Source organism: Martes martes, assembly GCF_963455335.1.
Source record: "Martes martes genome assembly, chromosome: 9".
Taxonomy (NCBI): Eukaryota; Metazoa; Chordata; class Mammalia; order Carnivora; family Mustelidae; genus Martes; species Martes martes.
The window spans coordinates 25,074,210-25,089,985 of record NC_137896.1 but is presented as its reverse complement, the minus strand read 5'-3'; the positions used below and the strand labels follow the sequence as shown (position 1 = coordinate 25,089,985).

The following is a 15,776-nucleotide window of genomic DNA, read 5'->3' as shown; positions in this document are numbered from 1 at the left end:
CCTCCTGGCCTATTTGCAAGCACCAAATACCAAATACCCTCTTGGCTCAGGGCTGGGGGGCGGGGGGTGGAGGGGCTCCAAGGCACTGGCGGCCTCGCAACAGCCCCAGCTCCCTCCTCGTGAGCCCTGTGCCAGGTATGGGGATGAACCCTCAAACCCCAGGGGTCCCCTGAGGTAGGCACCACGATTAACTCTACCCATGGATGAGGGAACTGAGACTCAGAGAGTGGAAATCGCTTGTTCGGGACACACCGCTGCTGAGAGGCAGAGCTGGGATTCAAACCCACTGAGTGTGGCCTGGGGGGCTCTGCTCTTAAACCAGGAACCTGGCATTTATGAGGTATGAGCCACACTTTTTCCCATCCCACAGGCTTTAGAAGCCACCCATGTACCCAGTGAAGCAGCCCGTGGCCTGATGACTGGATGATTGGAAGGCTCCTGATGATTGGAAGGCTTCCGGATTTGGTCTGTCAGCTGGTGTCAGTCACTCATGGGCATTGGAGACCACCAAAAAAACCCACAACAAAACAAAACAAAACAGAACAACACCCCACCTGACACCTACCCTATGATGTCTTTGTCATCATCTACTTGAGCTTTGTTGATTTTTACTTCCTCAGAAGCGGTGGACACCACTGGTAGACCACCCGAGCGCACGGCTGGCCCTTCATTCTGAGTCTGTTCCCATCCTCAGGCAAGAAGCACCCACTGACTTCGGCCACCTTTACAGCCTGAGGTCCAGGAGCAGCCTGGAAGCCCTGACAAACTGCCCACCTGGCCACCACCTCTCGGGGCCGAGCTATGATCGTACCGGCTGGATGCTCTAGTCCACCTTGCTGTGCCAAAGATGCCCGTGGAGCGATGGACCCCACACTCACTGGGGGCCCCCGGGGATACTCAGGTTGAGGTAGTGAGGGGACTGAAGTGGGGGTCCGCACTGCATCTCATCGGGGAGGACAGGGTTGGAGGGCATGGACATCTGTCCAAGGGACCCACTTCGGCTGGTCACAAGTGCTCCGGGCATTTAAATTCTAAGTAATCCCCACAGATTCCCTGGCTGTTTGCAGGGAGGGAAGGAACACTCAGGGAGGACCTCCTACTGGTAGGTGTGGGGCTCGAGGGTAAAAAGGCACAGGTGGCGAGAGGCGTGCTCCTGTCTCCTGAGAGCTCACAGACAGGTCAGTGCGACCAGACCCATGAGGACACCACTTAGGGCGAGGTCTGGGTGACGAGAATGAAGGAGCTTAGGGAAGAGGGCGAGATGATCTGTTCCCATCAGGAACAGTGGGAGAAGAGGGTCTTGATGGGCAGTAGGAACGTACCATTGGCTTTTCAAGGAAACTTGACACTTTTCTTACAGTTAAGAAACAACAACAAAAAAAATGAGGCTCTTTGGGCAGGGACCCACACTGGCCTCTGGGAATTGTGACAACCGCTGGCCATGCACTTTTCTGTCTGTGCCAGCAAGGGGCGGGCCCTGCTGGTGGGAGGGCCTCTCCCTGCACAGTGTCCCGGAGCCACCAGCACACCCGCCTCCTCCCCTACCTTTGGGCTCCAGGCCGTTGGAGTTAAAGTGCATCCTCTTCTGACACTCAGTGCAGCTCATCAGGAACCGGGTCACGGCCTCTCGCGGGAGGAAGGCATAGGTCTCCGCAATCTGGGGACACAAAAGATTTGCTCATTATATGGGACCGGGGGAGGCCGCCTGGTCACCAGGTCACCAAGGTCTGTGTGCTGGTGGCAGGTGCTTGGCCCTTAAAGAAAGGGAAGGGATTCGAGGAGCAAGGAGCAGGTGTCCTCAATTCTTAGCCATGGAAATGAGTTAGTACTCTTATGGAAAACCACTTTTTAAAAAATTTTGAATAAAAGAGTAAGAAATTGAGAAAGCACAAACAACGAAACATTATCTAACCAATGTTTTAATAAGTAATACTCCGCTCAGAGCATTTAATTGTTGCTTCTGAAAAATAAGTATATAAACATTGCTCTAGGGGAGGTTGAAACAATTTCCATTCTTAGGGATGGATAAACTGAGACCCATGAATCTACCAGCTCTGGGCCTATGGACGGAGCCCAAGGTTCTAAAAGGTCTTCCTGCAATCACTCACAGATCAAGAACATTTTAGGGAGCGCTGTGAGAGTCTGATGACAAATTTTCAAACTGGACACGCTATTAAGGACCCCCACGTTCCAGGTGAGGTCACAAGGCTCAGAGAGGTAGACCTACTTGCCTAAGGCCACACAGCTTGTTAGAGGCAGTGGCAGACCAAAGCCAATGCTCCAGGTCACACAGAGCCAGGACTGCCTCCAGGGGGCCTCACCTAGCCAGGGAGGCGGGAAGGGAGGGGAAGTAGGTGGGAGGGAATACAAGAAACAGGATGGGAATGGAGGAGAGGGTGTGGGCCCAGAAGCCCAGACGTACCCTCTTGCTCTGGGTTTCGGGAAACGTATTCGCCCTGGTTTGGCGGCCTCTTAGGCCCAGGTTTGCTGACTGAGACTGGTATAGCTGCCCAGTTGCTGGTTTTCGCCCATTTCCCAGAGCCCAGGCCGTCCCGCTCCTCTCCACTAAGGGGCAGCATCACCCCAGCATTCCACCATCCTCCCTGCAGCCCAGCCGGGAAAGTTGGCCAAGGGCTCTGGTCAGCCCACGGAGGGAGGGGACTGCTCTCCAGGACAGCACAAGGTCTGCTCCTTTGGGATGCATGAGGGCCCTGTGCCATCTCTGTGGTGGTCGGTAGGTGGAGTAGGGTAGGGCAGAGTGGATGGGGGGATGGGGCGGGGGGGGGCGGGGGGGCAGGGTCCCAGGGCTATGGCCAGGCCCTCAGAGAACCAGCTCAGGCTGTGCCCTCAGCTCAGCTGGTCTGTGGAGCTTGGGGGCCACTCCTGCTTGGTGGCCGGCTGCAAAGGCAGAGTTAATTTTGGTGACACAATTGTTATTTCTCAGCTGATTTGATGCTCTGCGGAGCAGGCAGGCTCCTTGATGAGTTATCTCCCTTCCAAATTCCCTGTCTGATTGCCTTCCTCTGGAGGTCAGGGACAAGGGCAAAGCCCTGCGCTCTGATTGGAGCTGGTGGATGGAAGGGCAGGCGGCCCGTCCTCCTCAGGTCTAAGGGCTCCGGGATGGGGGCTTTCCTGCCACACACAGAGACATCTTCATTCCCAGCCCAACCTGCCTGGAAGTCTCAGGGGTGGCATGTCCCTCTCAGGCCTTGGGGGCTGAAGGGCTGATGGCGGCAGGAGTAAAGGGGCAAGGGTGCAGGGTGTCCACCAGGCAAAGAGTGGGACCTTGGCTGAGCTGGGCAAACAGGTGAGCTCCGCCGAGGCGCTGCAAGGTGTGGCATCCCAGGTCAGACCTCCAAGAGATGAGCTGAGGACCTGGGGGAGGAGCATCACAGTCTGCTGGGAAAGGAGGGAAGTTGCTGCCATAGGAACAGCCAGACTTCGCTCTGCGGAGCTCACCGGCAGCTGGGCAGAGAAATCATTTCTCCAGTGCTCAAGGAGGGCCTTCCTGGCCTGGCTGTTCTGGAAAGGGCGGCCTGCAGCACGGGCAGAGGCCCCACTCGCCACCTGACCCGCCGAGGAGGGTCCAGGTGCAGTTCCCAGAGAGGGCCTGGCCCAGGGGCCAGAGTGACAGCCCTGGCTCTCCTGGCCTCGGCAGGGATCCCAGCAGTGTGCCAAGCTGGCTGGCGGGCCACGGGGCAGGGTGCGCTGGGCATGTGGTTTCCGGCCCTGGGTGCCGCACAGGAGCACGTGGGGTGGACTGGAGAAGGCTGGGGGAGAAGCCCTTGGAAATCCTGCCCTGGGGGGCTGGAAAGTCTGCAGCCTCATGAACAGCTGCGGCGGGGGGGGGGGGTGAGTGGGGGGAGTCAGTGGGGGGCAGAGGCCGGCCCAGCCCCATGCTGCTGTAGAGGCCAGCACGGAGGAGGGGACCCCGCGGGGCCTTCAGCCTTCACTCTCCTGGCTTGTCCACATAAGAAATGGGACCTCCATTCCTGTCCCACCACACAGAGGTCCAAGGCCACAGGCCCCCAGGACCAGCTGAAAGGAGGAGGACAATCCTCGATTATGCCCTCCCTAGTCAATAGGAGGGTGGTTTTCGGATAGTTTCGGAGCTCCAGACACAGTTCTGGAAATAGTCTCTTGTGTGAAGCCAAAATGTGAAACAGGTAAAGACAGAGCTGCTGTGTTCAAGGAAGGGAAGCCCCAGGACCCCTGCCCCCACCCCGCTTCCCCCAGCAGCCTGCCGCCTTGCACTTGGGGCCTCCTGCCTGGACACTGAGACCTTTCGAGTTCTTCCCGGTGGTAAAAGGAAGGGAGATTTCACGGGCAGGGAGAGCAGAAGCTATTTGCAGAGTCGTTGACTTGTAAGGCCCCATTTTCGCTCCCTAGCTCCGGGGCCGACAAGGACAGATGAGGCCAATTGGGGGGATTTGCACCACTTTACAAGATCCTCCTGCTGCCCTGCAGTGGATTAGCACGTGGTGGGCCTGGAGCAGCTGCTGACCACATCTGGCCCCAACTCCAATGTGGTCTGGGCAGCCAGATCCAGACTCTGCCGCTCGGCCTAGCCTACCGGCACCCCGGGAGAGAGGAAGGAAGCAAAGAGCTTGCTCCAACCCAGATGGGTACAGACTCTAAAAAAAGCCCCTTGAAAAAGGACCTGTCCTCTGTGTAGGATCAGGGAATTTGTAGAACCACTTGGAACCCTCCCCAGACCCCGGGGGCAGGGGCAAGTCCCCCTGGGAATCCTCTGGATCGCCTGGTCACACTGCATCAGAGGCAAAGGACGGCAGGGACTTCCTGCCCCAAATGGGAATCCCCTGCATTACCCACTGTAAATGGCCATCTATCCCTGGCTCATACCCTCAGTTTCAGAAAGCTCATTACCTGCTCTCTCTGATCTATTGCTGGATAGTGGTGGGTGCCAGAAGCTTCCTTTTCCCACAGAAGAATGTGCCTCCTTTAATGCCCTTGAACAAGTCTGCCCATTTCCCTTCCAGCCCCCTGCTTCCTGCAGGCACCTCAGGCCTGTAAGAATCTGGAAGGCCCCCAGTGGCCTAGAGATGGCAAGGCAGTCCCAGGTTCAGGTCTGGCAAAACACACAGAGAAAGGTCCAAAAACCCTCAGCCAGGGGCCCGATGCAAACCCCACGGTGCCAGGCTGAGCCTCTCTGCAGCCGTCGGCACAGAGTTTCCTTGGGGGCTCTTTCCCAGGCGGGCACGGATGGGACTGAAGAGCTAGGCCTGGGTTGAGGAAAATGGGATCAGATGAAAAGAAGGGGGACAAAAGCATCCAGGCACCACCCCCACCCCCAAAAAAGGAAAAGGGTGGCAAGAGAAGGGTGACAGATGGGGAAGAGGAGGGGGAAGGGCGAGGAGGCACACCGGCGAGGAGGGAGGTGCAGCGGCCCCCTTGGCCTTCACACCCACGGCAGGAGGGCCCTGGCCTGCTCCACTCAGCCTTGGCCCTGCTGCTGAAATTCCAGCTCTGTGCGCAGCCCAGCTGGCCCGCTGCCAGTCATGTGCCAGCTCCAGGCTGGGCAGCGGGAAGTGGGGCACGCGGCGGGCATATGGACGAGAAGCCAGGAAGTGCAGAGCAAAGGGCTGGACGTCCGCTTGGCCCAGGGACACAGAAGCTGGTGGGACCAGTCCAGCCCTGCCTTCTCTACAGCACCGAGGCTGCAGACCCTGCCTTCCTAAATACCCAGGGAGGGGGGCCTCGGTGGCCCAGTGTGTTAGGCCTTTGACTCTGGGCTCAGGTCATGATCTGAGGGTTGTGAGATGGAGCCCGGCATCAGGGCTCAGGCTCAGGGCTCCTTGCTTACCAGGGAGTCGTTTGAGATCCTCTCCCTCTGTCCCTCCCCTCCCCCACTCATTCTCTCTTTCTCTCTCCAATGAATAAATCTTAAAATAAATAAATAAATAAATACCCTGGGAGTGCCTGTGGCACGAGGCTGGGTGCTGGTCATCAAGGAGACCAGGGAAATCACGTGGTCTGGCTGGCCCAAGCCCATTTACCTTGACAACAGCAAGTCATCGGGCTGACTAGCTGACCACAGGGGGCTTTATAGAGAGGCAGGAGTGGGAGGTGGCCAGGGCATGGGCTCTGGGGCCAGCAGTCTGGCTCTGAACACTAGTAGGGTGACCTCAAGGCAGATTATGTGTCCCTCTGAGCCTCAATTTCCTCATCTGTAAAATGGAGAACACAGGAGCCCCGGCTTCATATATGCACCCTTGGTCCACGTCAAGGCTCAGAGGGCTGTGGCCGGGAGGTGCTGGGCTGCCCAGCACTGCCAGACTGAACACTGAGAAGATGTGCTAGGTCTCATGAATACCAAGGGGTCACAAAAGCTCTGGCTCAGGCGTCTCTCCCTTCATCTATGATCCTCTGGGGGGAAGACCTTCTGGATTCCCTGTCCCATCACACATGCACTGAGAAGCAGGAGGGGGAGGGCAGGTGGTAGAATCATCTCTGGCCTCCCTCAGCCCAGCCCCTCATCTTCTGAGGTTCTTGGGCACATGGGTCCATCCATAAGACTCATTTAGGGCAAAGGCCACCTTCTGGGGACAAGGACAAACCAGATGGCTGGAATTTTAAAAAAACAAGGCCATATGGGAAAATATACAGGCCACCTCCACAGCAGTCCAAGGCTATTTATAGGAAGACCTTGTGGGTTGGGGTGGGGGTGGGGTTGGAGTTCACAGCTGCATTGGGTGGGGAAGCCCGGTGAGAGGGGCAGTTCTCTGTGAAGCCAGAGAGAGAGCGTCAACACAGAGGGGACACGAGGACACCAGCTGACGGCCACTGAAGTGCTATGTGACCTTAGACAGGTAGATCAACTTTCAGGCCTTGGTTTCCTTAACTGCAAAATGGGACCATAGTGCCTCCATCCCAAGAGATGTTTGGCTTTACTGGTTTAGTGGTCAGAGTGCTTGGCTTTACTGACTTAGTGGTGGGTCCCGGGGTCAGAGCTATGCCTGGGCCGTGGCAATGGCCGGGAACAGGGGGATGGGAACGGAACCCAGGTAGGCCCCTCCTGCTCTGGCCCCCGTCTCCTCTACCTCCCCATGTGTGACGTTTCCCACCGTCTCTGCTCCCTTCTGCCTACCCAAGCTTGGAATGCCAGCTTATATGCCATTTTCTCCATGAAGCGCCCCCTGGTTTAGCACTGAACGTCAGTGTCTAGAGACGCCTTTGTGGAATGCCCTGGGGGTTCTTGTTCCCTTAAAGCTAATCTTGGAGACATTTCTGGTTCTCATGTCTTGGTTTTGCTCTCAGCCTCCCCACCCCACGTCGAATTGTGATCTCCCTGGAGGTAGGGCCCATGTCCCCAGACTTCCCCTGGGGAACTTCCAGTCCGCACTTCACGCGGGGGTAGGGAATCGAATGAACTCACACACAGAGGAAGCGTTTAGGGCAGGCCTGGCACACTGTAAATGCCGTGGAAGCATTCGCTCTTTCGAGCCTTATTATCTGGCCACCCCTACCCCCACAGTCCCAGAGCAGGCTGCAGGGGGCTGGGGGAGGGAACAAGTGAAGCAGAAACTGGGAAGAGGAGGGCTTTGCTCCTGCCCTCATCCCTCGCCTTCCCTCCCTCACCCCCTTCAACCTGCTTCTCCTTTGTGCTCAGACCACAGAACCCGCCCCCTCGCCCCCCTTGAGCCATCTCTGGCTGCCGTGCCCTTGCCCTGTGCCCCCCTGGGTCCCCAAAGGCCGTTTCATCACGCCTCAGCTCCCTGCCCTGCCCCCGCCCAACATGTGCGGAGCCCGTGGCCTCCTGCCAAGGCCCGGGGCTGCCCACAGAGGCCCAGAGACAGACATCTCACCGCTCGGTAGGTTTTCTTCTGCCCAGCGTGCTTGGGGGCTTTGCCTGGCTCCGCCGAGCTCTCCACGTGCATCGAGTAGATGATGTCAAAGAAATCTTCCACCACAGCGACCCGCTTCAGAGAGATGCCCTCCGGCTCCGACAGGCCATCTGCCCCCTGCGACAGGGCGGACAAGCTGTGTCAGTGGCAGGGATGACGGCGGGGTGAGAGCTGGGCCCTGAGGCCTGGCAAAGGGTCGGGGTGGGGGGTGGGGGCAGGGACGGCGCTGCTCCCTGACCCTCAAGGCCTCCAGTGGTAGGTCTGGAGGGCTGGGGGCGTGGAAGGAGCCTGCTGAGAGGGCCCCAGGGCTGGGGGCACCAGAGTCAGGGTAGCCACCGATACCAATCTCCCAGAAACAATGGGCAGAGAACGACAGCAACAAAACTACAAATTAAAAAACCAAGAGGCTCCATGTTCACAATTTCAGACAGATTGTGCCAGACTCGGGCGGGGAGCTCTCGCATCACATGCTGTGCCAAGACCATCCTGGAAGTCTCTGGGGAGGGGGGTGCTAAGTAGATGTAGCCCATCAGGGGCTCGCCAATTAGCAGCAACCTTTCACTGTGGTCCTGGGCTGGGGTCCCCGGGGAACGGCTTGGATCACCTGGATGACTCCTGCCTCTACCCTGGCCTTTCTGAAAAGCTCGTCACCCCTGCCCGCCCTCCCCACTCTGGCAGCTGAGCGCCCGCAACAGACCCAGGCCCTTTGTGTCTGGAGATACAGAGAATAACAGACACAAGGCCACGTGGAGGTGGCAGGGCCTCATGAGCAAGGGGGCCCCCGAGCCTCTTATCAGGCTGGCCTGAGTGCTGTCTGCTGGCCCTGAGAAGGTGCGCCGGGGCTGAGATGGGGTCCTGCTGCTGGGCAGACACCTGCCATGCTCCTACCAGCGGCGCTGGATGGGAGCAGGGAAACTGCAGGGTGTGAGGCTGCGGGGTGCTGTTGGGGTCCCTCAGGGAGTGGACTGCTTGGTGAGGTCTTTATTCATAGGGCGTCGGAGACACACAGACTCGGGGACACCCGGCTCTCAGCCATCACCTCCCTCATCTCCCTCATCGGAGAACTCTGGGGGGCTTCAACAATGAAGAGCAGGCAGGTGTGTGTGTGTGTGTGTGTGTGTGTGTGTGTGTGTGTGTGTGTGTCGGGGGAGGACTGGGGGGAAAGGAGGCGGGCTTCTCTCTAAAAGTGTCCAAAAACACAAACCTCCCAGAGAATTCTTTCCTAAAGGATCTTGCTCATGGCTCAAGAACGTCAGCTCTGGGAGGGTGTGGGCTTCGTATGTGGGCTCAGGCAGCCTCCCTAACACCTAGAGCAATGCCTGATACTTAACAGGCTCAAAAAATAGCTACCAAATGACTGACTGCTTGTAAGCGGCAGGCAGGCAGGGTCGCTTAGACATAAACTCTCCCTTGGTCGGCATGGGGCCCATCACTGATGTGGCTGTGTGGTCCTGAGCAGTAACTTTGCTTCTCTACTCCTCAAGTCCTTTACCTGGAAAATGGGGCTAACAAAAGCACCTTTCCCATATGAGCTGTGGAGAGGAATAAAGGAGATACCTCTGCAGCATTTAGCCGCCTGCCTGGCCCACAGAGTGCCTTGTCGTTTGCAAAATTTCCCCCAGCTCTGATAGGGCCAAACATTGCAACAAGCCTGGGAGGTTGTCAGGGTCAGGACCCGCCTGTGGCATAGGGGCTGGTAAGTGGCAGAGCGGGTTTGGGACCTCCGTCTTTGTAGTCCAAGGAAAAGAGAGGTGGTGCTAAATGGGACACCTGCTCACAGAACATTCTGGCCATAGACAGGGTTTGGTTTCATCCAGCAACTTTCCCAACATGCCATGATGGGTGAACAGGGCTGTCTTTTTGCCAGTGGCTCCCTTGAGAGCAGACGGGCATCTGGAGTGGAGGGAGCCAAGTCCTAGAGCTAGTGGGCAGCCTCCGCGGGGGTGACCTCACTGGCCCCGTACAGACCCTCCTGCCAATGGCTTCCTTCCTAGTCAGGATCCATTTCAATGGGGACTTCTCAGATAGCATGCATGGGGGGGGGGTGCATGTGTGTGCATGTGTGTGTGCACAATGTGTAGGAATCGCTGCCTGTTGGTCCTGCTTCCTTGATGTGAGATTGTGGGCAAATTCTTCAGCCTCCCTGAGTTTCACTTATGAGATGAGCTGTAAAATTCCATGACTCTTCTGTTCTTAAATTCTCTCAGGAGTTACCGTTACCTCGTTCCTGGGGGGTGTCTGAAGTCCCCTTTGAAGTCCTGGGCCATCTATAAAGAGGACTCACTAGTGACAAACAAACTCATTAGCTGACTTGTAACTACCCAGCATTTTAGGGGATCTTCCAATACTGCCATGACGGAGTTGTGGGGGACAAATATTATGACAGGCCAGTTAGAATATATGTCTAGCCAGAGGTTCCCGTTGGCAAAAACTAACAAAATGATCGGAAGCATGAAAATGTAACTGGGTTTTTATTTCTTAATCTGGGTGGTGGTTTTACCGGTGGGTTCATTTTATAAAAAGCCATTAATCTGAACACTTTACAATCTGTGTACTTCTCTGTAGGTCTGTTAAGCTTTAATTTAAAAAGTATATTAGGGGCGCCTGGCAGACTCAGGCAGTTGAGCATCTGACTCTGGATTTAGGCTCAGGTCGTGGTCTCTGGGTGGTGGTGTTGAGCCCCGCGTTGGGCTCTGTGTTTTGTGCGGAGTCCGCTTGTCCCTCTCTCTCCCCCCTCCCACCTCCAGCTTGCATGCACACTCCCTCTCCCAAATAAGTGAGTGAGTAAATAAACAAATAATATCTTTTTAAAAAATATATTTTAGAAAAGTATAACGGGGTAGATCGTTCCACAACATCTTGATAATCCTAATCTAGAGGCATAATCATGGGTCTAACTGCTTAAAAGCAAATAGATCTCTCTGCTCATAAAACTGTTTCAAGCCAGAACACAGATACTTCTGGAAAAGGGAGATAAAATTTGGTGGGAGGGAATAGAGAAAGAAAATAATCTGATGAAAGACAGTATTTTAGGTAGGTGAGATGGGAAGTGTGCCCTAACCAGCTTGGTAACCTTGGGCAGGTCACTTCTTGACCTCTTTTTTTTTTTTTTTTTTAATAATCTCTACATCTAATGTGGGGCTCAAACTCACAACCCTGATATCAAGAGTCACAGGCCCCACCAAATGAGCCAACCAGATGCCCTACTTCTTGACCTCTCGAATCTCAAGTTTCCTCACCTGGGAAGTGGGCCTAAAACATCCTAGTTGGCTGTTTCAAGGATTATGTTAAGAGCGTATGTCAGGCATCTGGCTTATCAGTGTTCATCTCTTCCCTTTGGACTCACTGAATTTGGACATTCTGGGTTTAGGAATCTGCTCTTAGCTCCTGTCCTTCCGATCCATTCAGGTTACAGCACGGGTCCCCCAAGCTAATACCCACTATCAGAGAAGATGCTTAATTCCTAAGTAACACACGAAGGCTGTCACACAAACTTGACATAAATTTTCCTAGAGCCAACGTGTAACTAACTAACCCAGATTAAACAGCAAAATATATGGCCCAGGGCCGGGCCTCTGTCCCAGCCTCCCATCTCCATTTGAAGGCAGACACGGGTACCCACCAGCTTTGCACCTGGTCCAATGTGACCACAAAATTATCCCAGAGAAACTCTCCGGGGGTCATTTTTAGTAACTCCCTCTTTGAAAATCTATTGTGATCTCCCCTGATGTTCAAACCTGGGTCCTCGAATTGGTCTGTCTCAGCTGCAGGGATGTACACAGGAAAGGAGCGGGCTTGTAGCAACCCTAGTGCAAACCACACAAGGTCTGCAGAGCCACACCTTGAACTGTCCTCTGGTGAGCTGTGGCCACCTGGATGCCATGTGTGCCACACCCTAAGGGAAGAACACCAGGATATCTGCCCGTCCTTCAAGGAGAACCCTGGGCAGAGAACAAAGGGATCCCACGGCAGTCACGTGCGACACACATCTCTGCCCTGCCTGGCATCCTTGGAGGTACTAACCTTCATGCTAAGTGCTGCAGGAGAGGCATGCCTTCCTTAGCTGAGAATCCACACACAGTGTTACAAGGCAAGAGCTGCTAATTAAAGGAGCAGAAATCACCTTCCCCATGGCCTTGGGATGCCCCTGCCAACCACTTCTGCTTTGTACCCAAATTAGCTTAATCTGATCCATGGCCCTAAGCAAGCTGGGCCTTGGTTTGACAAAGAAAGCTCACTTCATCTATAGGCTGAGTGAAGAGGGGGCCTAGAGCCTCCTGAGTCTCCCCAGGTTCCCGGGAACGCCAACCAGGAGTGACGGATCAGAACCCCGAAGCTCCCCAAGGGAAAAGCCACGAGAAATACACGGTTAGTTGTGCAGGACCAACCTTGGGGGCCTTCCTGCTTGGGGAAGAATATTGTCATGGCAACACACTACATCCTTTTGAACCAGCCAACTCCAAAACAGCCAGCCAGACCCAGGCCAACAAAACCAGACGTGACAAGAGCTGTAAAAATTTCATGGAGTTTTAAAAATTTCATACTACCTTTCCTGGACATCACCATCTTCCTTGAAACCAGCCCATCTGGATTCCAAACTAAAGGCCAGGTTGCAAGTTATTGAGGAAATCACCAAATGTCTGTTTACATACTGCTCATGTTTCACAGTATTTAGAAGGGCGGTCCCAGAGTGTGGCGCTTAGACCATCAGAGTCGGTATCACCTGGGAACTGGATGGAAATGCCGATTCTCAGGCCCCTGCCTCAGACCCACCTCTCATTCTCTGGGGGTTTTACTAGGGTTCCCCCAGATGATTCAGACGCACCGGATTTTGAGAACTGCTGATTAGAGTGTCTCCATAGATAGAGAGGTAACTAGTTGGCTCATTAAATAGATGCTTGCTCTATGCTTCTAGGCCTAATATATTAATATTAATACTAATATTTTTCTTCTCCTTAGCTGAAGGCCAGTTTTTCTAATGGTGGGAACAAAAGAACCTTACTGGGCAACATTACTATAAATTCAAAACACCTGCCCAGTGACTTAATGCAGATTATGGAAAGAAATGGCAGGAGTGTTCAGCAATCTGACATCAGATTTTTAGGTTCTCCCTGGCAAAGTTAATTAATACTTAAGCAAGTCATCTCTTGACCGGTCTTTTCTGGCTTCCTCAGTTTCCTCAAATGATCTGAGCGCTCAGCACAAGCAGGATTGTGACCCCCAGGGCTGCAGGCCTAGACGAAGGAGATGAGCAGACCTGGCCAGGTCGTGAGACAGGTCCCTGCCAGGGTGGCCTCCCTGGCAGTAGGTGAACTACTTTGCCTGTCTTCCCCCTAAGCCAATTAAACAGACCCCTGTCCAACGGCTAATGGATTTCAGTTCTGTCATTTCCTTTGGAACTTTAAAGCCACTTGCTGGTAGGTAGTAAGTTACATACTTATCAAGGTGGGCTCACCGGTTCAGGCCACCAGGGGGCCCGTTAAGGAGGCCACCCCCCACCCCCCTCCCACCACCACAGTATTAGTAGCATATGCCTTCCAGCAACGACGAAGCCATGATTGAGAGGATGTGGCTAAATAGCAGGGACATTTCTCAACTGGGTTCCTACGGCAGAGGAAGAAACCACACAGAAAGTCCTCAGGATGTGCCCTTTTGGTGCATTTCAGATCCAGCTCTTGATAAGGCATAAAAATCAACAAGATTGCCATCAGTGGAGGACATACCTTTGGCTACCACTTATGTGGGAGCCCGGGACTTCAGGGGGCTGATTGCCCAGGCAAATGTGAGGATGTCTCTCCATCCTATTGGGGCCAGCCGGCTAAGTGGCTGCCATCACAGGCCAAAGTTACTGCAAATATCAGCTGCACGCAACTTCCAGTTTCTGGAACTGTGGCTGTTCCTCCTGCCTCTCAAGCCACACTGTAATGGATGCAGGCAGGGCTGAGGTTTTGCAGGTGCAGGTACCAGTTTTGGGGGGTTCTTACAAAGTCTCCTTCCAGCTCCTGGCAGGGTTGGAAGAAGACCCAAGGAGAGGAGTCAGCCTCACGCAAATGGTTCTCAGAGAGAAAGGAGAGAGGCGGAGAGGAAATTTATAAGCTACAATGAGCTGAGGGACCAAAAAGAAGAAAACCAGAAGGAAGACCCACACCCAAATATCCAGAAATTTCCTTCTTAGAATCTCCAAGAAAAGCTGGTCATCATTTGTAAAGCCGGGGAGTCGGGTGACTGAGGGGAGGGCATTGCCTAAATAGAACAAGGACGACATTTGAATATCTCTCAGTTATAAATACTACCTACTGTGCACTGGAAACCAAAACTAAAACCAGGCAAATTAAAAAAAAAAAACAAAAACCCTCCAAAACAGAGATCTGCACCAGAATGTTGGGACCCATAGCTGCCATGAGCTCTGGAGGCTGGGATGGGCGAGAGAGGAGACCACACCCCCAATAAATAAATAAATACATAAAGGAGGCGCTGAGGACTCAGTGTAGCACCTGCCTCTTCTCCACCCCTGTGCACAATCTCCAACTGCTAGTGCCGAGCCGCCACCGCGGCGCACCTGCCATCTGGAACAGGCCTCACATATTCCAAGACCTCCTTTCTGCTTCGCTGAACCTCCATCTTCTTTCAAATCACGCTGGGGACCGAAATGCACACCCTGGGCCTCAGGAAGGTGCCTGGGATCAGCCCCCAATGACAGCACTACCTTTGAGGGATGCCATATCCTTCCAACAGCTCTGAATATTTCTTTTTCTTTTTCCTTCCCCCCCCCTTTTTTTTGTTAGCTCTGGAATATCTGGAAAGGATGGGGGGAGGGTGGGAAGAGAAAGGGGTGCAGCAGCCCCAAGTGTCCCCCTTTTGGCAAGAGGGGGAGCAATGACCCCAGTTTAAGGGAGGGAGGGAGCAGCCAAGGGCACTGTCAGGCAGGACAGGGTAGGGGCCCTGGCTGGGGTTGTGGCCTGGGGGTGTCCACGAGGCACAAGTGCCCTAGGGGTGAAGTCATAGGCCTGAAGACAATCCAGCCCTGACCCTGGCCAAACGGCTGGCCTGAGCCTCAGTCTCCTCCTGTGTTGCGGTGACACAAGGTGACAGGATGGCTGCAGGAACCCAAATGGGGGACACATAGCGCCCACCCTGGGCGAGACACCCATAAATGACCTCTGTCGCTACTACTCTGAAGGGGCGCGCTCCAGGACTCTGGGGACCGGCCTCCCTCGGGAGCCTTGGCCAAGGACAGGGAATCGGGTCGCTGAGGGGTGGCTTCTAGGTGGAAGAGGGAGGTCCTGAGCCAAGCAGGCCCTGCGGGCGGGTCCCTCCGGGGCCCCGGCGGGCGGCGGGGCGCGCTAACGAGCGGAGGCCCCAGGTGCGGGCCCCACCCAGCGCTAGGGTGGGGGTCAGGGGGAGTTGGAGGGGGAGGGGAGGGCCCGCGCGCTAATGACTGTTGACAGCGCGCGCAGGGGCTGGCCGGGCCGCGCGCGCCGCTGACAGCTGCTCGGGCGGGGGGCGGGGCGCGGGGCGCAGGGCGGGGGGTGAGGCTGCTCCCGCTCCCCCCAGGGCGCACGCGCGTGCGCCTCGGCGGGGAGGGGCGGGGAGAAGCGGGGAGGTGCGCGCGCGCCGGGCCCGGGTTCGGAGGGCCTGCTGGAGCGGCTCGCGCGGGCTCCTCGCGGGCAGGCAGGTAATGAGAGTAACCATGGCAACCCACCAGAGGAAGTGTATTCTGCAGGAGACGTTAATCCCCTCTCCCCGGAGCTGGGACAGCCTGACTTTCCATTCTCACACAGTAATTAGATACCAGCTGTCAGTGCAGGGGGGACGGCTCCACGGCTGCAGCCCTGCTTTGGGGGGGGCGCACAAAGGGGGCGGGGGGGGACGCGGGGAGGAGGGCGTTAAAGACACAGGGACGCTTTCCGG

At 55.5% G+C, this 15,776-nt stretch overlaps 1 protein-coding gene across 2 annotated transcripts in view; it reads right to left on the bottom strand.

Annotated features, from left to right (window-relative positions):
* The window catches only part of NOL4L (nucleolar protein 4 like), a gene marked incomplete at its 5' end in the record, with an annotated part of 126,668 nt that overhangs the window by 69,219 nt on the left and 41,673 nt on the right, over nt 1-15,776 (bottom strand). For both annotated transcript variants that reach the window (XM_080814665.1, XM_080814666.1), the window contains 2 exons: nt 1,546-1,657; nt 7,827-7,982. In XM_080814665.1, the coding sequence (XP_080670791.1) occupies nt 1,546-1,657; nt 7,827-7,982 (268 nt within the window). The remainder of the gene's footprint in view (nt 1-1,545; nt 1,658-7,826; nt 7,983-15,776) is intronic.